Below are 24,881 nucleotides of genomic sequence, written 5' to 3' on the forward strand. Positions count from 1 at the left end.
TTTTGGCGTGGGGGGGGGGGGGGGGGGGGGGGGGGGGGGGGGGCAAAATGGATAGGTGCACATGGGGAAAAGAGCATTTTTTTTTTTTTTTTACAGTAATTCAGGCTCTGTTGCTCCGTGATTGACTGTTTTCAAATTGATGCGTGCTCGTTGGGGAGAAAGAGGCCCCAGTGATGGGTATGACATGATGGTAGTTGAGTTGCAGATCATATTCTGTGGCTGTCATGGAGATGTGCGTGGCTTGTCTAGCTGCTGACACAGATTGAGTGCTCCCACCGTAGATGGACACTGAGCCAGACACAAGGCCACTGATGGCTGACATATGTCTGATGATTGGAGCGGCTACACCAGAATTATTGATACATCCTGCTTAGGAGGTTTTTAGGAATGCAACGTAGTGTACGATTATACTTTATCTATCCATCTATCCATGTATCCATCTCCATCTATCTATCTACAGCAAAAAAAAAAGAAAAAAAAAAAAAGCATTTTAGATTACACTTTTAAACCAAATTGCTCCTTAATCAGACTTCACGCAAAGGGAATCTTTTCAAAGATCTATATGCTACTATTTACTCTAAGCCCCTGATATGTACATGCCATTAAATATCTAACATTGAATAATGCAGTGATACATGTTGCCAGGGTGGTGTGTTTTCTCTACATCCGTAACTTAATCCAGGCATGTGTATTTAAATGTCTACAATGAGTAAACCCAATTAAATGTGTTAACAAACAAGTAAAGATCCACTGCTGCTGAGTCAATAAGACCAAACTCGCACACAGCATGCAAATGTGAAACTGTCTGACTTCGGCATACCCACTCAATATCATGCATATTGAGCTGGTCCAGGATCATAAGCAACAGGTCAATAGCTGGTACGGATAGTGATGGTGTTTCTCAGCTGAGCTAGTTTCCCCAAAGACAACCTGTTGTCCCCAGTGAGTCCGCTTATCTCCACAACCCAATCAGATCTCCATCCCCGCTCCTTTGCCCTGAGCCCCCAGCCCCAGCCGGTCGATAACAGTCCACCTGTGGGGTCGCGGGTCACAGTCCCATCCATATGTTCATCCAGCATGAATGCAGAGGTGATGTCATACTCACGAGTGTCTCATGTGAGGGCTGTTAATAATTGATCGTGACCCAGCCTCAGAGAAACAGAATGAGATGTAGTGGTTTCAGAGCTGCTGAGTTCCTGGAGCTGTTGAATAAGTGGCCGTGACATTTGCAAGTGTTTGTTCAGTTTCGTCCATGTTCTAATTGTCAATGCGTATGTCCTCTATGGCTGACAGGTAAGAGCCAGCGCCATCGCTCAGGACGCTGATCAGAATTACGACTACGCCTCCAACAGTGTGATCCTGCATTTGGACGTGGGTGATGAGGTGTGTGTGCAGCTGGACGGAGGGAAGGTCCACGGAGGGAACACAAACAAGTACAGCACCTTCTCCGGCTTCCTCATCTACCCAGACTGAATCTAATCCTCAACCACGGAGAGTGGACACCAACACACACACACACACACACACACACACACATAGACATATCCACACGACATGTACGTATGCAAATTAATGCACACACACAGACATGCACACACACGATGCCTGCATGTACACACAAAAACACACACACACAAATGCAAGCAAACACATACAGACATCCTGAGATTACAACAGACTACAGAAGCGTGGATGGAGTGAAAATCAGAGATAAGTGGAATTAAGCCGAGCTGTGTGATTTTGAGCCAATCATCACGAGCACCTGCAACTATTGTCGCCTTTTGTGCAAATATGAATATCAGAAGATGTACAGTATAGGTGCACATAACAATTGCACGTTGTGGCTCTGAAATATCTAAAATACTTTAATGTGTTCCATATTAACTGACATTGTGACGACTAGAATATAACAAACACCATCAGTCTAACTGTGTTTTAATGCAATAATGGTGTTGAGGGTGCCATTAAACAAGACGACTAAGCCGAGGCAAACACACAACTGCTGCACTCCAGTCTTTACCTTACACATTTCTGCTCTCCATCCCAGTGACCTCTGATCGAAATGGCCTGCCTACATTTTGCAACCCATCACTGTAACAGATATTTCTCCCTAAAGTGAATTACACCAGATGAAATTAAACCCCTGTTGTGATTCCCCATGCATCGGGGCCAACTGATTAAAACAAGGCCATCTGAATAAACACAGATGTTTGACCTTTCTTTCCTGTTTCCATCATGACGCAGGACATCACATAGCGAGATTAAACAAAACATGTTACAGGGCAACACATTTTATGGATGGCACTTGTGTGTGATGAAGTTTAAATTGCCAAGTGCATTATTGACAATATTGTGTGTGTGCGTGTGTGTGTGTGTGTGTGAGTGAGTGTGTGGGTGTGAGTGGATCTATAGATACTGTAATATAATGAGGCAGTGAAAAGTAACAGCTGCAGTGTTTTACTTACATTAAATGTTGTACAATACATTACAGGCACGTTACTGTAATTACACTGCCATACCTACTTAGTACTTTATTTTTGAGAGACCCTGTTAAAGTATCATCATATGTATAAACAGTACTCCTGAGATGGGCTATCTGGTATGTTGAATATAGGCTCAGTGGAAAGTTGCTATTAAAGTATCTATACCTACCTTGTCTGTGTTCCTGCATGTTGTTTTGGCGTGTGTGTGAGGCAGGGCTGAATAAAGGCGTGTACACCCTGCCATCAAAAACACACGCAGACCCTGGTTCAGCTTTGTTTGAAGTGACCACTTGGACTGACTGTGGAGAATTGGATATATGACATGGCTGCGTGGACTTACAGCCGAGATCGAAGCTGACTACAGCCACTGCCTGCTACACCATGGATTTCCAATATGTCTTAAGACACTGTCTAAGACACAAACATTAATATCGCTATATTGATCTCGGCTTATAATACACCCAGGATCTACAAAATCCAGTGGATGTATACATTTTAAATAGAACAATATGGTGATCAATTGCGCAAACCAAACTGGCTCAGGGTTTGGTAAGGATCGATATTGTTCATCAGAATTTTCAAGCAAGATCATTTGTTAGAGAGGACACCAATAACAACAAAATGCTCTCTCTCGTTCAAACAAACCAGCTTATCTAGCCTGAGTGAATTTATATTTCTGAATACAAAAACTATATTTACAGTGCTTTGGAAAATAAAATACCTCACTTAGTCACTACCTAAATTTGATTAAGCAAACTAGGAGCTACAATTAATCACTGTTTCTACTACTGATTCATCTATTATTTCCCGGAATAATCAATTAATTGTTTGGTAAAAATAAATTTAAAAATGTTAATGTTTCATCACTAAAACATCTGTTGTTGCATCTGACCAACACCCCAAAATTCAAAGACACTCAGATTAATACCATATAAGACAAAGGAGGAATATAAAAGAAGAAAAAAGCCAATGATCACATTTGTACAGCTGGAGCTTGTGGATTTTTGGATGAAATTTGTTTTGATAAATGATGAAAAATTGTTCATCAAAATAGTTGCTGATTAATTTTCATTTCATCGGCTGACTGCAAACCAAACCCGTTGTTCTGTTCCTTTGTGTTAATAATCAGCTTTTTTTTTTAATCAAATAAAAGAAGAAAGGTCACAGGAATTCAGGGCTGTTTTTGCTATTTAATTGGCTCACAATTACCTTAAAGAGAGAGCTCTTTGGGAAAAATTTGCAGTCTAAGTTTCCTTTGAAATGTAAAAACTCATTCAGACATGGCCTGACAGGAGTTAAAAACACTGCATATATTGCAACTCTGGGTGTCATTTCACAATGCATAATTGCGCAGAAGCAATTGTACCTAACACTGCTGAAAAGTCCCAACTATTTGCGATTGAGAAACCACAGTCACTTGGTGAATATGCCCACACTTCACGTCATTTTCTACAGTTAATGTCACCAGTATATTCAAGTAATCATAATTGTATCGCCACTTTAACGGTTTCTAAACCAGGCAGAGAGAGATGTCATCTCCATGTTAAAGAGAATGAAATCTTGAATACCTCTTAGATTACAGGCAAAAAGAAAGTGTCTAATTAGAGCAGAGAGCTGATGGCATTCTAGACTTAAAGGATTTGGCGAATCTGTTGCTCCTGAGCGGAGAAAGAGGGATGTAGCCGCGCCATGCCTGGGCCCAGCCCCCGGCTCTCTCTCCTGGCAGATTCCAGTTGAAAGTTAATTGGACGGGGAGAGGTCTGAGACAGGCTGCGCTGAGGCCCATTAGTGATTCCCCTGTCGAATGCAGAGCCACGAGGATCACAGACTCACAAATAGGAGGATTAAAATAATCAATAGCCTTGACTTCCATCGACCACACACATACACACACACACCGAGTAATTAGTGGACAACCTATTCAGCAGTGGACTATGACACCCTCCTGAACCCTACCCCACACACATAAGCTCCACACTCCAATAGCTGCAGTGCCTAATGAGGGGAAATAGTTGTGGCTGCCTGTGAGGAAAATGAAGAAAAGGTCAGGAAGCCACCAAACAGCCTTCTACTGCTCATATCCTCGTGCTTTGTCACCCAATCATTACTCAGAACATTTACAGCATGTCTACAAAATATGCACAATGAAATATTTTTGGGCTACAATTTGAGCATGCAATGATACTAAACAAATGCAACCAATAAAAGAAACCCTAAATTGTCTCAGGCAATAATAGTTTATATTGACTTGAGCACCACAGCTTACACTCATGATGTACTTTCAATTCGACATTTAGTTTAAAAAAAAAAGAAAGAAAAGGCATAAAGAACAGATCAAGATATGACTCCTGAATATCGTGACAGTAAAGCGGCCCCTTTACCATACCAGATTTCAGCAGCAACACTGCCCTCTTGTGTCAAGACAAGTCAGTGACACATTTTGCACCTTATTTCATCGAATGGAAAAAAAACCCCTGCTCAAAACACAGATGATGAGGTGTCAGGAAAAAACATTTATTTAATGCAGCAACATAATTGGGTGACTTAAAAACATGGGAACCACGCTGAAATGTTTCTTTCTACCTCATGATAGTATGGCTTTAAATATACCGATTTACCACAGGATCAGAGGAACACGTTCTTCAGCCAAAGCAAGTCTTAGCCAATAATACAGTAGGTTGCCGACAGTTATGTATACTGTATATACCATATATTTTATTGTCCCATCAAACATTGACACACAAGTATCAACATTTACAGTATATCAATAAATTTATGTCTTAAGAGCTGCATCTTGGAATGTTATTGCAAACAACGTAAGCATTAAGACTCCTGAATGCATACAAGTTGGTCACACATGTGAAAAGTGGTCTTATGTGGGGAATGTAAAGGCACTTCTTAAATTAAATGTAGAAAACTAATCCATGGAAAAAGTTGGGGGCATGTAGAAGCTAACGTCAAAAACAGGGTGCATGTGACAGGGTAAAAAAAAAAGTTGGATGTTCTTCGTCTTCACCCGTTCATGACCATCCTGACCAGTTCTGTAAAAGAGAGATGAAAGAGACAAGCGTGAGACTCGTGGTCTAAATCTTGGCAGAGACCAACTCCAACTACAGCATAAGGCGCTATAGCCCCCTCCTCATCCAGCTTTGGAGAGCCTGGGTGGGAGACGCTGTATTTGGAAGCAGATCCCCCACACTCTGCTCACCCAGAGGAAAGAAGGGGTTGAAGAGGGTACTGAGAGAAATGGGTGAGGTAATCATCTCTATCTCCTATTTAGCCAAAGCATTTGGCCATGTCTGTGATCCAGAATGAGCTGGTTAGAGAAGCCATCCTCGCTGTATGCTTTCCTCTAGTTGAGAAGCAGAGAAAAAGGGGAGAAGATCAAGGGAGCTACAGTCCAGTCAGAGAGCGGCCAGCTACGAATTCAGCTTCCATCAGTTGAGGAGAAAACAATCAGCACAAGAGCGACTCATTGCAATTCTCTGGTTAGTAGAAAAAGGGACTGGTCCACTCTCAAAGCTGGTGGCTATATTGGAGTGTAAAAAAAAATGTCTCCAATGTAATGAACTGTCTATTTCATCTGTCTGTGAAAAGAGCAGCACCTCTAACACCAACAGAGGAAAAAAAGACAATCTAATTAGCACCAAAGACATGCAAATGAGTTTAGAAGAGCTGCTTCGAGACTCCTAAACCCATCAGCTCAAATAACTCAATGGCGGCCACCAGGATTTCCCTGAATGCGACCAGTCACTTCCCTGTATCCACCATATCCCTGTATAAACTGAGGGGAGTCCCCGACACATGCAGAGGGGCATGCTGCAGCCAGGGGCCAAGACAGAGGGCTGCAGGAGAGAGAGACAGAAGAGCAGGAGGCTATACATGGGTCAAAGCCTCAGGACTAAGGATGAGAGGGACCGCCAGGCTTTCCCACAGGCACCTATGGGGCAAATCTACTTTGCAACAGCACCTTGTTCCCGCTTGCAAATATGAACAGTGCAGCTACAGCTGATTAGTGTTAGGGCAGCCTAATGAGAATGGATTATTTAAAAACTAAAATGCAGGAAAGCCTGGAGATGTCATCTCATGGTATACCAAATGCCCGTACCGGCCCTCAGCCTGACATGATGTGGCGGACAAATGCTGCAGAGGAAGAACAGTTAACACACTGTCAGCAGTTGACATTTATACACGGCCTCTTAGAGCGGTCAATTGACCATAAGCGTAAAGACACATAAAAGACATTCAACTGTGACATGGATAGATACCTACCTCATCATTGAGACAAAAGCAAGCATTACTGTAGTGGCAGTTCAGTAGTTAAAAAGGGTGCTTCCAATGATTGCCATAAAATAACTCTGAACAGAAATCTGACTTTTTGACACATTATTTCACATGTCAATACAGCACACACGCAATGGAATTTGTGACTGAGGCATCATCACGCACCATCAGCCTAATTACAGTAAGTGTCCCATTTTTGTCTTGTTCATTTCTTTCCCTCTCACCTTCATAATTGATGCACCCATTTGCGTCTTCGTGTCCTGCCAAGAGCGTCTCAACTTCCTCCTCCGTCATTTTCTCACCTGCAAATGAAACAAAAACGTTAATTCATATTACATGAGTGAGATTATCGTGTTTTTTAAAAATGTGATAACAAGGGATTTCACAAGACACTCGTACTACAAATACACTTGCTCAACCAATGACACCAAATTCATTTACAAACATGCATATAGTAGGGTTGTCAAAAGTATCGATACTTTTCTGTATCCGGATACAATACTAATTTACAAAAGTATCGATACTAACAGTGCACGCCACCTCAGTGCCTGTCGGGTGCGCGCGACGGGTCCAACAGACACGCGCTGTGCAGGCAGCGTCTGGCAGGCACAGAGCCCTCGCTGCAACCCTGGCTTGTTGTCGTTGCTGTGTATGCATGCACACATTTCTGTTGCTGTAATATGGCCAGCGCGGCTGCAGGAGGATCAGAGCAGCCAGTTTCGGTCAAAAATGATAAAGGAAAAAGCGCTCTTTGGAAATATTTATTGAAGTGAACACAGCACGCTGCAGACGGCAGGTACAGCCCCTCCCCTCACTAGCAGCTGAGCAGCTGGTGTCGCCAGCATCAAACTAAAATATAACTTCAGTCATGCCCGTCTGTAACATTAACAGACAATGTTAGTTTACCAGGACAACACAATTATGTGTGTCTGAAAAGTTATGTTAATTGTAAAGTCACAGATTGAAGCTGAAAAAACGTTGGGTTTCTCCCGTAACCCCTGGTTCTCTGATCACATAGTGAGGTAGAAACAGGAGTATCCTGAGCCTAAACTACCAACTCTATTTAATCAGCAACGAAAATATGGTGCCAATTCACCAGAAGCACAGAAAATAAACAGGGCTGTAGATAAATACATTTGTATGGACAGATCTTGTTTCTGGTTGTTATTTATTTTGGGGGGATTTTTTGTTGTTATCATTGATGTTACTGTTCTGATCTTTATTTAAAAAATGACATGCCTCCTAATTTTTTGCTGCTGTATCGAAAATGGTATCGAGTACTGAATATTATCTATATCGAGTTTGAAATTTTAGTATCTTGACAACCCTAGCATATAGTATACTTTTGATGCCATGTACATTCAATTTACAGTAACCAATTTTGCACTAATGCTATTCGTTATGAGGATTATAATATTTTCAGGTTAAGTGGAAAAAAATTAAACAGTGTGCATAAATGAAATCAACTTAAAATAGTCAGATAACTGTATTGATTCAAGAGTGATAAAAATGTAACTTGCCTAGTGTGGTGAGGACGTGACGAAGCTCTGCTCCCATTACTGTGCCATTGCCCTCCTTGTCAAAGACGCGCAGTCCCTCCACAAAATCCTCCATGGAGCCCTGATCTTTATTCTTAGCAATAGCCTGAAGCATGGGCAGGAACTGCTCAAAATCTAGCATCTTGTGGTTCATCTCTGAAAAAAGGACAGAATAAATAACGTTGTTAAATGACAAATAACATGTTTGAGCCTCCAACTGCAACACACACCACACTGCAACAGAAAGATTAGAATTACAGCAGATTTGTTTCTTTAATCACAGTGAAAGTCTCCCACTAAGGTTTTTTTCCTCTCACCCTCTGCCTTGGGGTTGCCCAGGACCTTGAGCACCTCAGCGTTGACAGGATTCTGTCCCAGGGCGCGCATGACGTCCCCACACTGGCTGTAGCTGACCTTGCCATCCCCTGTCCTGTCGAAAAGGAGGAAAGCCTCCTTAAACTCTGTAGGGTACACAGACACATGACTTATTAGAGTAAGAGTATGAATTATTGTTGAAATTAAGAGATTAGCATATATGTATGGAGGAATGATATGAAGATAGGAAGAGCTAGTGCTCTAGTGCTAGATGGAAAAAAAAAAAAACAGAACAAGCAGACAAGAGAAAGCACAGATTATGACATGATCTGGTCTAACTTTTAAGTGAGCAGGCAGGAAATACATAACCACATCCACAACTCTGCATAGGTTTTTATATACCACTCCAGCCAAGTCAACTCTAGCCATTCTATCCACAATAGTAGATGTATTGATAATTTACACCTGTATTGGGCAATCCCACACGCACTGTATATTGGCAAGATTTGTTCAAACACTCCAAAAAATCTGAAATTCTTTAAGTGAATATTTCTACCATTTCCATGGTAAAGTGTGGTGCAACAGCTTGCTCTATGTACTCTGCTGCGTGACATTGCAAACATCCCTCTGACTTCCTCAATTCAGAAATACTGTATATTGGCGATAGTCATCTGGTCAGTGAATGATTTCTTCACTGAACTGACAATAACAAAAGGAAACAACTTCTCCAATGCAACAATACATGCTCTCTCGTTATTGTAGTTTTAACATGCAAACATTTATGTATTTAGTTTTCAAATATATTAAATTTGTCTGAATTACAGGAAATGTGTTTAAATAAAATAAAGGACCAGAAAAAATGGGTATGGATATATATCTTAGGAAAAAAATGTTTCTAAAAAAAACTCTGGAAAAGGAAAGGAAAATGTTGCAAGGGCTCAACTGTTTTCAGAGATTTATTATCTGAAAAAAAATAAGTACATAAATAAATAAATAAAATGAAATAAGACGGCCAACCCCATCCTCAGTGCTCTTGGTCTAAACAGAAGTGACAACATTTCCTACAGAACATTAGAAAAGACTTCAAACTCTTATTTTAAACTCTTTGATTACAGTAAGGGCTGTATATCTGACACTCAGTTTTCTAAAAATTAGGTCTTATTGCTTATTTTGTGTGACTAATGGCCAAAAACACAAGCATTGTTATTGATATAAACCATTGAAAAGCATGCAAATCTTGTCTGAAAAGCTGAAATAAACAAAAATGTTTGACAATTTGACTTGATAAACAACACATCTGTCTGAAATTCACTGATGGTTTCAGCTTTGTTAATTGTCAGCAGGCTATAAAACAAAAACACCATAAGCTCTGCTAGATTTAGAAAAAAAATTGTGAATCCCCTCATTTTCTTTTTAACCAGACAAACAAATTAATTTGGTTAAAAAACATTAACATTGTGCATTATGCAACTTATTGGTTTCACTTATTGGTTTCAGTTCAATTAATCTAATCAATGACAAGATTAATGTGTCAGTAGTTCACACTGTTTCAGTTATTAGTGTTATCAGATTCAGTAAGGGTCTATTTGATGCTGAATGATGAGAATGAGAATGATGCTGCAGTTGACTTGAAACATTTTTCAAAACATCGTCTGACATCCGTACTGTTTGCCAACTTCATTTTGACAGTGATATTTTACAGTACTCTTGAATAGTCAATAAGGTTGTGAGCTACCTAAGCCTTGTAAAGCATTCACATTACCAAGTATTGAGCACTTCTGTTGTTGTTCAAGTGGAATTACCTAGGCGTTATCACCTGTCAGCAATGATTCAATCTTGTCAGTGATCACAAGGTTGATTGACGTAGCTTTGATCAGGCATTCTAGTCAGACTCAACAGCCAAACAAAAAGCTTAGCTAAGAATTAACAATCAGGGAGACATGGAGTCGAAATTACACAATATCCGGGCAGCAGTCTGGACCTAATGTTATGGGACAGGCTATTTCCCAAAAAAGCTCAGGCACTGTTGTGCAGTTTTTCCTGTTGTGAGGAATGTGCCTCTTCCCCTCTGGCGTGTGAGCACTTTTCCCAACACCATATTTGGTATTAGAGGAGTGGAGGAAAGTAGGAGGAGAGTGAGAGGAGCTATAGCCTATTATGTCAACTGTGATTAAACAAACCAGCCCTAGGACAAAAACCATCCACCACTGTATCCAGCACCAAAAAAGGGCACGCTCTTGGAGATGAGCTGCTTGGAAGATAACAGGCAAAGTTTATGGCAAACTGACACAGCCAGGGATGACTACAGTTTCACAGAACAAGACTTATGAGGACACATATGAGCTTTGGCCACTTTTAACTTTAGTAATACTGCTAATGCACGACTGACCATATACAAAAACACTGCAACACACGGTCAAAGCTGGTTAAGTATTATCACGTTTTATGCAACAATATGACTGATTTTGACGTGGCAAACAACAGTGCAAAGCCACTCTCATTCACATTTAAAAACACATTTGGTTTCCCCAAATCCACCATGCAGATCACATCCTAAACACTCCGAGATAGTCATCAGTTTTGTGCTAAGGCGGTTCCCATTTCACTGACTTACCATGAATCTGATCCATGTTAAATTCAATCTGGAAAGAACAAGCAGTTGCAAGTGGAAAGTGATGAAACAGTACGGAAATAAAGGAGGAAAACCTTACCTAAAAACTACTGTGACAGGCGCCATAGAGCAGGGTGACAGTGAAAATACAGGGCAAAGGGTCTGAACCAAGCAAGAATGAAAGCATGCAAAACAAGCAAGATGTGGAAAATGTGGCAACACAAAATCAAAACTCACCAAGGATCTGATCTTCCGAGAAGTCAGACTGTTCAAAGAGAAATTAGGGTTTGTAAAAAACGGCTCGTTTCGCTACGCAGTGCAAAGCTAGCTTGAGTAAACTTCGGTGGCTTTAGTAACGTATTTGTCAGATAGTTCGATTTAGTTAAATCAGCTCTTCCCTACCAATACCACATTCTGCAACGATTACCGTACCCGCGGGCACTTTGGTGACATTACTTACATTACTTAGCTTATTATGTGATTGTTAACTTTATCGACAGTGCAAGCTAACGTTAGCTTCTCAAAAGTTGCACTTCCGCTAGCAACCCGCGAGCCACTTCAGACATTCAAACTCAACTTAAACATCTTTACAAAGCTAAAACATTTTCTCGAAACATTAACTAAATACACAAGAAAGATGGTAGTGTTAATTAGGTCGTCAAGTGGAACAAAATAAACCCACCATGACTGTGTTAGCTGAGGTGTGTCCGAGGCGTTGGCAAACCCAAGAATGTGTGACGGCTCTCTCAGAGCAGGGAAGAGTAAGAAAACCTTAACAGCCGTGCGTCATCACGTAGAGCACGCAGGACGTCCTAGCAGGAGGGCGAACAGCCACACTCCTTATATAGGAATACAGCTCTAGGTAAGGCTTGTGATTGACAGTCAGGGGCGTAGCACCAAATTTGGGTCCCCCCACCCCTCCTCTTGTAATCCATCTTTCTGTTTCTTTTTTATTTTATTTTATTTTTTACAATTTCAGTTTGCTTTAATTTCTTTTCCTTTCTGGAACTCCAATGCCCTTTCATGGGGAAAGACATGACAGTGTGAGGACCTGATCACACAGGACACGTTTTGCAGCCTGCAGAATGACGCACCACACTTTTTTTTAACCGAATGTCACTAGTAAAAAAAAAAAAAAAGAAAAAAGCCTGCTGTGCCTTTTTATTGTTGCAAGGCAACCACCCCCATCACCTCCTAACATTCCTGTGTAATCAATGTACTGTTTACTTATTTTATTCATTTGACAGTAATTAGTATCTAGTCCCTAAAATGTTCAGGCAGAGGGTACTTGCTGTCGCTCTAGTTGAGGGTGAGAGGCTATCAGTTAATAGTTTATCGGGTGCAAGGAAACGGAGATCTGTGCGGGTACACGAGACCCTGAAAGGAGGATGGATCACAGGGAGTACCATCGGTTGGTCCAGGAGCTTCGCCTCAATGATGGCCGTTTCTAGGCATGTTTTAGCATGACTTGGGGGCAGTTTGACAACCTGCTGTCTATCGTCGGGCCGTATAGCTAATGGTAAAAAGGCAGAGATGACATCAGGTGTTTTTCTGCTCTGAGTTGAAGTTTTTTCGACTTGAGGCATTCAGAGCGCTCCGGCAAAAATGACAGGTGCTTAGAGCGAAAAAAAAGAAGCTTCATTCTCATTAAAATCAATTACAAAAAGGTGCCCCCAGCTACTAAAACGCATCCTATGTGATCAGGGCCTAAGTTGGTGATCAAGCGGCATAAGCAGTCCTTCAACTCTACAGGCCCAGGCCCCAGACACACCAAACCAACCGCAGAGAACTAGCTGTGATGAGAGCCCCCTGCTGCATTGCCTCATGTTGCTATGTCTCAGCCAAAAAGTTGCATATGAACACACCAAACCGACGGCCAACAAGCACGTATGTTCTGCACCTGCGTGAGAGGATATACTCCATACCAGGACACGGCGGTCGTCTGTAATCGTCATTAAAAAAGGGAAACCGGTAGAACATCTTGATGCTAATTTGCACATCAACAATACAATCCAATGTTGAAATAGTCTCGCCACCAGACAATCAGAGATCTCTGCCTTCTGATAGTCTGGGGACACTCCTTTCTAAAGTGTGTTTAACGAAAATGGCCGGCGACAAAGCAACGCCTCTTGCATTTTTGAAAAGGACACGCCCTCCCGGAAATGTGCGCTCCCCCTTTTCTCGTCTGCAAGGACACAAACACACAGAGAGCTTGAAAATGGATGCCGAGAGATTTAACTCCGTTTTATCAAACATGTGCTCAGTCCACAAGATTGTGGAAATTAAGGACTTACAGTGACTTGAGCCATTTTGTACCGCTACATGTGTTTCTAGTCGGACTATGTTTACGAGCACAAGAGTTCAGCGAGCCACCGAAGGACCGCCCTGCGGATTTACGATTGGTTCTGCAACGTAGGGAGTTTTTTAAACTCTGAAATTGTATCCGCCCATCTAAACACAAAATCAGGGAGAAAGTCATCAGTCTTTAGTTAAGCAAAGCTTAACCGCTGGGCTCCACTTTTGCCAATGCAGATTGAACATGCTGAATTGGTGGAGAAAAAGCCGGCGGGACTTTTTTCAGGGGCTAAAATATGTTTTGTTGCTGACTTCTCCAGAACAGTAGTTCACTTAGCTTCCATGTCAGTCTTCAGCCTGCATCTCCAAACTGGGGGCGTGTCGACTGACATCTTGTGTGTGTAATATACTGTCTATGTAAAAGGATCCCATACAGCTGCACTTCAAAAATTCTGAACTGTCCCTTTAAAGTCTCCCTCCACTCAGAATGCTCTTACCTTCTTGCGCTCACCTTAAATCTTTAGTTTTAGGCATGTACCTGCAAGCATGGTTTTGTGTCGTAATAGCTAGTGTGAAAGGGAAATTTGAAACCTCCAATGAATACACAGAACGGGCGAGGCTCTCTCAGGACTTGTTGTGTCAAAAACTTTTTAAATAGTGTACATACGTGTTTTCTGGATTAAGAACTTTTAGCAAGGTACACTGTTTTTGTTGAAAAACCATATCAGGCACAAATTATTATTCCAAGCATATATTTTCTGTTCATGTTTCATGTTTGGACGGGATATTTAACATTTGTTTCAATCAAGCAGCCTGCCCTAAACCTTGCAAAGTAATAAACGTGCCAATGGACACTATGTTAAGGGATGTGTGTTTTAGTTAAGACATGATTTTTAAGATGTTTTAAAGGATATTTGTCCCTTCGGTGTGTGTTTGACTTTGGTGATTTTGACCCCACTTGCGCAAATTAATACCTGATTGCACTGAATGACTTTGCTAGGCTTTGCATTAAGAATGTGAGTGTCTGGCCGCGCAGGAATGATGGATTACTTTAGGCCTCTGAGATCATGGACTGATGCCACATCCCTTAACAGCCTGGCTAAAGCGCTGTCATTCCTTAGCAGGAGCTCTGGCCTCCTGTCTTGTCTGTGGTCCCACTGTGAGCAGAAGCGGATGTCTTAACATGGCCCATATTATCCTCACAGGCTAAATGGGACAGACTCATTCCATAAAATCATGCAGTAGCAGTGGCACAGTGTAACATTTAAAGCACATGAGAATGGCAGCAAAGCCAAAGCACCAACAAAGATAAAGCACATAATACAAAGTCTAAGGTGGGCATTAGTATAGTTTGAGACACTGAGTTTATTCAGCACATCTTTGCAGTAAAATGTTTTATCTGATTGACCTACAGTATGTCGGCCTTTGAGAGCACCAGAAGCTAAGAGCACAGTTATGGTTTGGTCTTATGTAATGTTAATGTTGATAGTACCCACTGAGTTAACTTAATTTATTTACTGATGTTTTTTTATTTTCTAATTAAACATATCATCTCATTTATATACTTACAGGGGAGCTATGCCCATTTTAAAATGTATACATGTTATTCTTATGTTCTAAGACACACAATTTCTCCCAAATCCAAAAACTAGAGTGCTAAAACTCGAACTTGTGAAGTCATCAAGCATTAAGTCTGCTGCTCCATAAACAGTAAAGTAGGAAAGAGGTTCTAGATCAGTGGTTCCCAACTTGTGGGTCACGGTCCAAAAATGGGTCATGGATCCATTCTGAATGGACCACAAGTGACTTGAGAACATTTCAAGTTTGTAAAAAAAAAAACAGTACAGTGAATTTCAGCACAAAGCTTTTTTTTTTTTGTTTTGTTTTAAGTGTCCTTTCCTGCTGTAGCGTGAGTGACTAACAGACAGCTACTTTACAAATGGTGCCTCTCAAAGTTGAGGAAGGATCCTTAAATAGCTGAATTTCAAGGAGGCAACGTCATCAAATCGAGCCTATATTGACATAAGACTGCTCCAATATCAATGGTCCTTCGAATTCTAGCGAGGACCGAGTCTTTCCTTTAGAGAATTTTCAAGGATGCATGTGTGTATCCTTAGTGGGCATAAAGCACCCACAATTCTTTGCGTGTGTTTAGCTGGAATTAATGGCAGGACCTCTTCACTGACACACACCTTGGCACTCGCCTGTTCTGATGTGTGTTCACCAAATGCTAGGAGGGAGTCTTGACTAGCCTCTGTAGGACCCGCCTTGGAAGTATATCCTTGTATATCCTGTATATACTTTGAGGAGCACTGAGAGACAGCAAACTAGCTCAGCTACATGGCCAAACACAAGTATGATGCTGAATATATTAAACTGTGTGGACCTATGAAGAAATCTGGACCCTGTGGCTGGACCAGTTGGGAACCACTGTTCTAGATGATCCTGAGAGCACCCAGGAGAATGTTCTGAGCATAGAGGTACGTTTTCTGTTTCAGAACTGAGAACACTACAATAGAGAAAAGCTCATTTGGGAGGTTGTATATAGAATAAAAGTCTGAGCGAACTCTGATGGCTACTCAACTTTGATCGAGGGAGACACAGAGTGGACATGTCCCCCTCAATTATTTAGAGCATGTGCATTTGTCTCCCCTAGTAAAATCATGAAAGTAACAGAGGACTTTCATTTTGACAAATAAAAGACATTTACGCCATTAACTATGAAAAAAAAGGCACATTGATGCATTCAATTTCACCAGAAGCAGGAAATTAAGTATTTGGCTGCTCAAATTTTCTGGCTGAGGACCCTCAAATCCCCTCGTTTTATTTGTGCCCCTCCAATGTTGAAACAAAACCTACATCTTTGTATGTACAGAATTTGCAGCTGGACAAACTATGAAATAACGACACCATTTTTACATAACCTCATTCTCTTTGCTAGGTGCCGTATTGGTCAGCAGCCAACATTTGCTATTGCCAAAATATAGGCTACAGTGCTATATCTTTTACATGCCCGTGATGGCCAATAATAATCGGTGGGTCAGGTTATATCTATGACTTATCTCATAAGCTTTTATCTAAATCACTGGAAAGACGTTAAGGGAGGTCTGCCCTCTTTGCAGCCGGTTCGTGGCTTTGAAAAATGGGGCAAGTAAAACTCTCTAAATTATTAATCAAGTGAAGACTGACAATTTCCTTACTTTGGGTTTTGAATCAGAGATTTTCAGAGATATTTTGCTTCTTGTAATGATAATTATAATAATCACAGATGTGTAGGTCATATTCATTTGTTGGAGCCACCTTCCTGATGAAAGAAATAGCACATACTGTGGCAAGAAACAGCCTGTTTCTCCCTAAGGAGGCCACTGACTGAGCGACAGCCTCACTCTCAGTGCCCCATTTCTACTGCTTAGCTTAGATTCAGTCTCATTTTAGGTTAATGCTAACAGTTTATTATCCAGAATAATATAGGAGTTACTTTGCAAATAATCTGTGAGTCATGTTTTTACAGAACTAACTGACAAACAAATTACTATTGTTTATCTCTAGCCGTGATTCACTATCTTGGCTAAGATTACTAAGCACTATATTTAAAATAAGATTAATAGGACATAAGGTTTCTAAACATAGTCCAAATTTATAAATGCCCCACATTAGCTTTGTCACAAAAAGCATGCTGTAGTCACTCCACTCACCTCCAAAGTACTGGGGTCAAATGGTGAATCCGAAGGACGCAGCATCCTGGGTTTCTGCTCCGCTTTTGGAGCTGCAGGAGCCGCAGGGAGGTTGGGGAAAGGAGGACCCAGTCTTGGTTGGGTCACTGGTGAAGGAGACTTCTTAATGGAGGCTTCTCTTTTAGGAGCCATTCCTAACGTCCTGGACAGCCACAAATTTATTTAAGATCTCTGCACCAGCTGCCTCTATAGCTGCTGAGAGGAGAAATCTAGCTTTGAAGTAAAGTGTGTCAGTTGTGCGTATCCGGTGGAGGGGAGGAGGGAAGCAGGTTGATGATGCTGATGATGCTGATGATGCTCAGGGACTGGCAGGTGGATGAGGCAGAGGTGGACATATGGAATAGCATGTGAATGAATTTGTGAAGCAAAGCGTAGGAGGAGTAGAGATGAAAGCCTGAATGTAGGATAAAGAGGGGGATAGATGTAGAAAGGAGCAGGCTGAGCTGTATGACTCCAAGCACATGCTTTTATGTGGGTCAGACATGTATGTGTGTGTGTGTGTGTGTGTGTGTGTGTGTGTGTGTGTTGGTGTGTGTGGGAGTGAAGCAGCAACGTGAAGGGTTTCTGTGTCAAACTCAACACACAGATATCAGCCTGACTAAGGACAGTCATATGTTCTGTGTCTCATTACAAACCATCATGCAGCTAATAATAGGTCGTCCTAGAATAGATAGATCTTCTCTTTGTTTCCTCCTGTTTCCTGCGGACTCGTTGACACTGATGCTGCATGCTCACCAATAGGACACAAGGTGTGAAACAGTTCACCATGATTGGAGCCTAATTAAGACTCTAGTGTGTTTTTCTCTTGATTTTTTTTTTCAAATTTTGATTACCTTTATTGGTTTTAACCAAAAGTAGCAAATGATGCCATTTGGCTTGTAGTCACACATATGAATGGCTCAAAATGCATGAGAAATAAACCTTTGAGAAAATACAAAGAATAAACATTGCTTTATTCAATTTCATTTTAGATTTTTTTTGTCACCAAATGTCAATGTTGTTGTTTTGTTTTCCTCTTTTATGCCCCTTGTTTTTGCAATATTTTAACAAGTGTGTTATGTGCCTGTTGTGACAGAATCACATCAGCAATATGCACATTTAGTTTTGTGGTTTACAAATTGACTGTAATTAAGCAAATTTACTCAACTGTATCAAGTACCATCAGACTGGAGAATTTCTATTTTATGCTACGTTATAAATCTACTTAGGTTTCAGAAGTTAATCATACATTTTACTTCATATTTATTTGTCAGCTAGTTATTTTGTGTAATTACTCTGCAGATTAAGATTGAATACAACCAGCTATGTCATTACAGTGCTTTTTACACATAAAACATAAACACAAATAACTTAACTAGATTTTACCCACAATACTTTCACCTTTTCAAAGTAAACTTCTGAATATATATATATATATATATATATATATATATATATATATATATATAGAGAGAGAGAGNGAGAGAGAGAGAGAGAGAGAGAGAGAGAGAGAGAGAGAGAGAGAGAGAGAGAGAGAGAGAGATTCTACTTGTAAATTGCATTTACATGCTGGTATTGTAGTTGGTGGTATCCAATAGTAGAATTACTCAAGTACTAAGCAGAAATCTGAGATACTTGTACTTTACTTAAATACAGTATTTTCCATTTTGTGCAACTTTGTTTTTCAACTCCACCACATCACAAAGAGGCAAATATTATGTTTTTACTCCACTGTTTGTCTGACAGGTTCAGCAACTAGTTACTTCTCAGATGTACATTTTTCATACCCTTCCTGTCCGGTGAAATCCACATCTCTTAAATCTCTTGGAGATTTTGAATTATTTTTTTCTCTTGTTTTTATGATAAGTGTTCCCTTACTGGTTTGGAACATTATTCTACAGCTGAATAGACTTTAAAACAAAACAAATAAAATGGATTAGCTGGAAAGTGCAAGTGTAAGGAGTTTCTATTTCCCTGACTAAAAGTTTACATAAGAGGCAGCTCTTATAGGTAGTACAATATGATGGCTTTAAGCCTGAGTCCTTGTTTGTGAGTACTTCTACTTTGGGGTATGTGTAAAATATGTAAATTGTATTTATATATTTTGGATAATATGTCTCTATATTTTCTATTATGGACTTTTTGGGCTATTATGTATTCGCTGGTTTTGTACTATATGATGTGAACTTTCATATTTACTGGTTTTGTACTATATGATGTGAACTTTCATATTTATGCAGGGTGACGTTTTTTACATATATGTGTACTCTAGATATGTGTGTACTCAAGGTCACTCTTCATGTTTATGCTGGACTATTGTATTTCTATGAATACATCTTTGTGTTTTTTTCATTTCTTTTATATGTCTGGTTTGCACACAGCTGTGATTCATCTCACTGATCACGGTGGGTATTTAAAGATGGCGTTTCTGGTTGTATCTTATTACAAGTCTGAGGAAGAGCCTGCGTTGCTCGAAATGTCACTTGACAGAAAATAAATCATGGATTAATGGGAGCTCTATCGTTGTGCGGATCATTTTTTCCTTTTTTGATGCATGTTAGCTGGAAAGTGCATCATCACAGAACTGAAAAATGGTTGTTTTTCCTGAGCACATGAGAATTAGATGTTTTAAAGGTACATGGTTTTCACAGGACAGTGCTGCCACAAATATGATGATCTTGTAGAATATGATGCATCCCTACAGATTAAACAACAGTTAAAATTAGCACAATGTGTAACAGTAAAATGCAACATACACATTAATGCAGGAGTAATAATAATCCAAAATTGTCGCAGTAAAACACAGATAAGCACCACTTTTTCTACAGAATGAGTAATTTTACTTTTGGTACCTTAAGTAAATGTTGCTAATAATACTTACATAATTTTACTAAAGTTAATTTTAGTAAAGGATTTAAATACTTGTTCCACCACCTGTTTACGCACATCATGGGCCCACTGCACAGTGACACAACCAAGGCACAGTAGTTCAAAATTATGCCACCAGATGTCACTGTTGTACAACAGGAAGTCAGAACCCCATAAAGATTTTGGCTTCAACTTGCTTCAACTCAATAAAAAAAATCAGTGTCAGTTAATTGAGTCGCAGGTCTGCCTCATGCATGTTTTTATACAACACAGAGACCCTGTGAAAAACAGCATTTTAATGATAAAAATAATAACGATGATGATTTGTCTGCCTGTCCCTCCATCCAGTGGTAGAAAGTAGACAAAGTACATTTACTCAACTGTACTTAAGTACAATTTTAAGGTGCTTGTAGGCATTGAGTGTTTTCATTTTCTGCTGCTTTATATTTCTACTTACTACATTACAGTGGGAAATATTGTACTTTTTACTGCGTTACAATTTGACAGCTTTACTGGTTAATTTACAGATTCACATTAATAATTCAAAATATTATCAGCAAATAAATTATGATGTGTTGATTGTAATACAATAATATAATATACTTGAATAATATCCTTAAAAGAAGCCATTCTGCATAATTTTACTTTTGCAAAAGTATATGTTGATGATAATACTTTTGTGCTTTTATTTAAAATTATAGGCTATATGGTTTTAGTATTTCGATGTTTAATGATTGACTTTAACATCACTGTGCAGATCTGAAGACAGATTTACAACTTCTGGCGTCACTCTACCCGCTCCTCCAATAATCAATGCTATCCACTCGTCAGTGGATTTTGGGCACAATCCATCGCGCGCTCAATGGGCCTTGAAATTACCGTTTATGTGGCTCGAGCGTCAAAACAATAGCGACATAAGACCCTCGCTGCGAGACCAACGGCACTTCTGGCGCTTTAATGGCAGATCGAACATGCAAAATGAGGAAAAGAAGACCCCCAACAAAGTCAACCCTACTAAGCCCATTATCAAAATAACAAGAAATAAAATAAAAGGTACAATATAGAGTATCTTTTTTATGATCTTATTTCTGAAATGTTAATAGAGCCTGTCAGCCTGCAGCCTATTCACTTGCCAGCTGATTGCTGATGAGTCTGCCGAGCAGACAGCTCAGTGGCAAGCACTTTAAGAAGATTAGCAGCGCCTCACGTTTTCCTCATCATTTGCAACAATAATCCACCACAAGAGGCTAATAATAACAACGGGAATATCCTATATGTCTGCTCTCAAATAGATTACCTACAATATATACCAATTAGCAAATTGAAATATTATCCTATTATGATATTCAGGCGTCTGCATAGTTCTTAACATGGCTGAAATTAATTTCCTAAATTATTAGACACTTAATCGGAAAAATTACCACCGTCGTTTTCCCTTTCTTTCATTTCGTGTGCAGTGTTGTGAAAGCAAATTCAATTACTCCCCAACTTAAAGGAAATGTTTCAACAGATCCTCTGAGGTGCCCCAACTGACTAATGAAATTATGGCAGTTCTCCCACCTAATGCCATTCAAAGTCCCCCCTGCTACAGCAAATCTCCAAACCACCTGATTTATTTTTAATGATATTACACCCCTCAGTCGGCTGTGTCATGGTAATAATCGGGGCTGCTCCAGCTGCCTCTAGATCACATTAGCCAGGCTTAATATTGACAGTGCCGGGCCCACTAAACAATGAGGCTATGGGGATAGGGAGCTTAGACGCTGCCTAGCCAATGGGCATACTGCAGGAGGTAGAAGAGGTGCAGGCCAGGATGCTCCAGTTCCCTATGCCCTGGAGGACTGGCACCATCATTAGGCAGCTTCTTCTATAGTCCTGTGGAGCTTTAAACCCACCACTACCAGATCCAGACCCCACCCAGGCCCCAGACATCAAAACCATACTGACAAGGGACCATGAAACTAGTGGCAACTTGATTCCCTGCTATTCTTTTACCGGATGGAGAGAACCTGCCAGGACAACAGCTCAACAGCTGCACCTTGTGCTGGTTCCTGCTGTGCCAGTCTTTGGAAAGCTCAGGAAAAACCAATCTGCAGGGCTCACCTTGAGACAGCATGGAATCAACTGATAGTAGTTCATTTTCAGGACTACAAATAAAAACAACTTCTTATTCCTGTCTACAGACATGAACAAATAAATACAATGTGTGTCTAATTAAAAAGCTTATGTGAAACATGAAATATTCCTACGTTATGTTTGGTCATAGACACCAACATGCAAGAAAAACCTTTCACAATCTGATTTGATTAGAAAAGTGCTTTTATCCGTTAGACTAATTTATGTTGCAGGCTTGTCTAGTTGCTGTATTTGCATAATGGTCACACTGGGAATCAGACTGGGCCACTTGTGGGACACTTGCACCTGATCACAGACACCATGGCTCTTTGCCAATCACACCTCCACAGTCAGTTTTCCCAATTAAAAATCACCTGTATTTGTCCTTGGATTTGTCAGGTTGTTCAACATCAGTTAGACGTCCCTGTACACTGAGTTTTTTTCTTCTGTCCCAAATTGTTGTTTGGATCGGAGGGGATTTTGCACAGGGGCCCACAGATTACCGTCGTTGATTAGTGGTTGGGTGTAATCCTTTCAGCCCCTCTCTCTCCAAAACACCCCTGGGATATGCCCGTCTCCCTGAGGAGCAGCAGCATGGCAGATGGATCCTCCTCCCCCTCCTCTGCCCCCTCTAACAGCACACCCAAAAACACTGTTGATGTCCTGGGACGGAGGTTGTAAAGTATCCTGAATATGAAACCACAGGCACCTTTGTTTAATGGCTCTCTCCCTACTTAGTGAGAATTGCCCTCAGGCCTGATTCCCATTCTGTAGCTACATTTCTGCCCGATTGGAATGTTTTCCAAATCCATTAGCCCAAAGGAAGAGGAATAAGATGCATGCAATCTGCTCATCTTGCCTGGATGAGATGCTGCTAGATCTTATCAAGACTCACTTTGTGAAGCACAAGTTGTTGACATCTCAGTTTTATGGATATGGCTAGCCATTTGCCAAAAAGTGTACATGCTGGTTTGAAGTCAAAACATGAGATTATATTTCTACAGATAAATATAACTTTCCACTTAGCCACATGGCTTCTTTGGGTCTGAAGCAATCGTGCGCCTTGTGTGTTCATGTGCAAGGGTTTAATGTATGTTGGCTGCAGGTGGCACAGTGAAAACCTGCAGTTGTAAAACTCCATTTATGCTGTAGTCTTGATGATGACAGTATTTCTCAATCGCTTTGGCTCAATTTTTGAAACAGTTGTAACATTCTCTAAACTGTGAGTGCCATTGTCATAACTGTTTAATGGGACATCAAAACTCTATTGCACGTCTGCAAAATGTTGTAAGTCACCCAAGATACACTATTGTGTCAGGGAACTGGCCAATGCCACTAAAATGAAAGCTGTTTTGTCATCATGTGAGCCATATAGTAAAAATGTTTAGATGTTTTATCACACTGGCAGTCAACTCTGGAAGTGTTTCTTGTATACAAATCTCTGTTTTATCCTGCTTCTTTGTTGACATTGACCGCTTACTGTGCTACACAAGAAGGCTGTGCACATTTTTATGCATACATACAGTAAAGTCATTTGTGTAGGAGTGTGTTACATTTATTGTAAACAGAAAATTCACCTTTGATTTTTCATGTAAAGTCATATACAGTGAACAGAAAATTTGCCACAAATTGACATGTCAAAATAAATAAATAAAGAAAGAATTGGTTGAGTAATTCTTGGTTCATTACTGTCACTGGGCAGGTAAACTGCCAATTTAGCCGATGTCTAAGACAGAGTGCTGCAGGGATGATGTTTTTTTATAGGCTATACCAGAAAGTAACACCGCCCCAGTTCCCTTGACAAAAAGGCAATAATATTTTTCATTGGATTTTGGATTATTGCAGAAAATAAACTCTGTGGCAAAAACAGTTTGATACTTACATGTTTTTTCAGCAAGATAATCCTCACAAGTGAAGCAGAATTCACCAAGCATTGGATTGTTCACCCACTAATTGGGAACGAGAGCTGGGTTAGACCGTCTTGATACAGGTTAGTTGATGATGCGATGATGTGTTGTTGCAATAGTAATCCTGCAAGTAATTCTGCAGTGTAAATGCAATCACAAGAGGTAAAAGGCTAATGTTAGGCTCTATGAAAACACTATGGCCGCATGACTTTAGGTCCCCACCACAACATGGCTGCAGAGATGTGCTCCGTGTGATGAAGTTCTGTAGTCCCTTTTCACCACTTATAAGCGATGGCCTTTTTCAAGAGATATAAAAGCTTCAAAATTCACGAGTGGGGTATTGACTGATATACTTTATGCTGCAGAAATAAACGTAAAAGTCTCTTGAGCTTATGTTAACCACAGACCTTATTTCAGGCATCCAACCAAAAATCCACTTAAAATACCCATTGACTTCAAGACGAGGGAACAAGCAGTGCAAAAATGCAGACTCGTTCCTGCACCACTCTGTTCCCTGTCATAGACATTTATGGAATATAAATGTATATCTGATAGATTTTGATGACTGAATGGTTCATTTTGCATGTGATGGCTTAGATGATACATGTTTAGAAGTTGTGAGGGGTATGACAGTTTCACTCTGAACCAACTCAACAGTTTTGATCAGGGAGCATGTGCAAGTGGTTTTTCTGCAAGTTGTAGGTAATTGTACTCAATCTTTTGCACACGTGCCAAAACACTTGCACTTAGCT

At 40.4% G+C, this 24,881-nt stretch overlaps 2 protein-coding genes across 3 annotated transcripts in view; one reads left to right on the forward strand and one right to left on the reverse strand.

Annotated features, from left to right (window-relative positions):
• Window positions 1–2,649, forward strand: part of c1ql4a (complement component 1, q subcomponent-like 4) — a 10,810-nt gene extending 8,161 nt beyond the window's left edge. The window contains exon 3 of the mRNA XM_050066048.1: window positions 1,294–2,649. Within this exon, the coding sequence (XP_049922005.1) occupies window positions 1,294–1,473 (180 nt within the window). The 3' untranslated portion in view covers window positions 1,474–2,649. The remainder of the gene's footprint in view (window positions 1–1,293) is intronic.
• A 2,327-nt stretch (window positions 2,650–4,976) lies between these two features.
• zgc:153867 (uncharacterized protein LOC337226 homolog) lies at window positions 4,977–12,045 on the reverse strand. 2 transcript variants are annotated; one of them, XM_050064223.1, is made up of 7 exons: window positions 11,914–12,045; window positions 11,469–11,496; window positions 8,623–8,766; window positions 8,288–8,461; window positions 6,992–7,069; window positions 6,592–6,626; window positions 4,977–5,524 (listed from the first exon to the last, which is right to left on the reverse strand). In XM_050064223.1, exons 1-6 carry the CDS (start codon window positions 11,914–11,916, stop codon window positions 6,598–6,600), a joined length of 456 nt encoding a protein of 151 aa, XP_049920180.1. In that variant the 5' UTR covers window positions 11,917–12,045; the 3' UTR covers window positions 4,977–5,524; window positions 6,592–6,597. The 2 variants fall into 2 exon arrangements, with proteins under 2 accessions (XP_049920180.1, XP_049920179.1); XM_050064222.1 differs by lacking the exon at window positions 6,592–6,626 and having other exon boundaries at window positions 11,914–12,044.
• Between the last annotated feature and the right edge of the window lie 12,836 nt (window positions 12,046–24,881).

The sequence above is a fragment of the Epinephelus moara genome, chromosome 16 (genome assembly GCF_006386435.1).
Source record: "Epinephelus moara isolate mb chromosome 16, YSFRI_EMoa_1.0, whole genome shotgun sequence".
Classification (NCBI taxonomy): Eukaryota; Metazoa; Chordata; class Actinopteri; order Perciformes; family Serranidae; genus Epinephelus; species Epinephelus moara.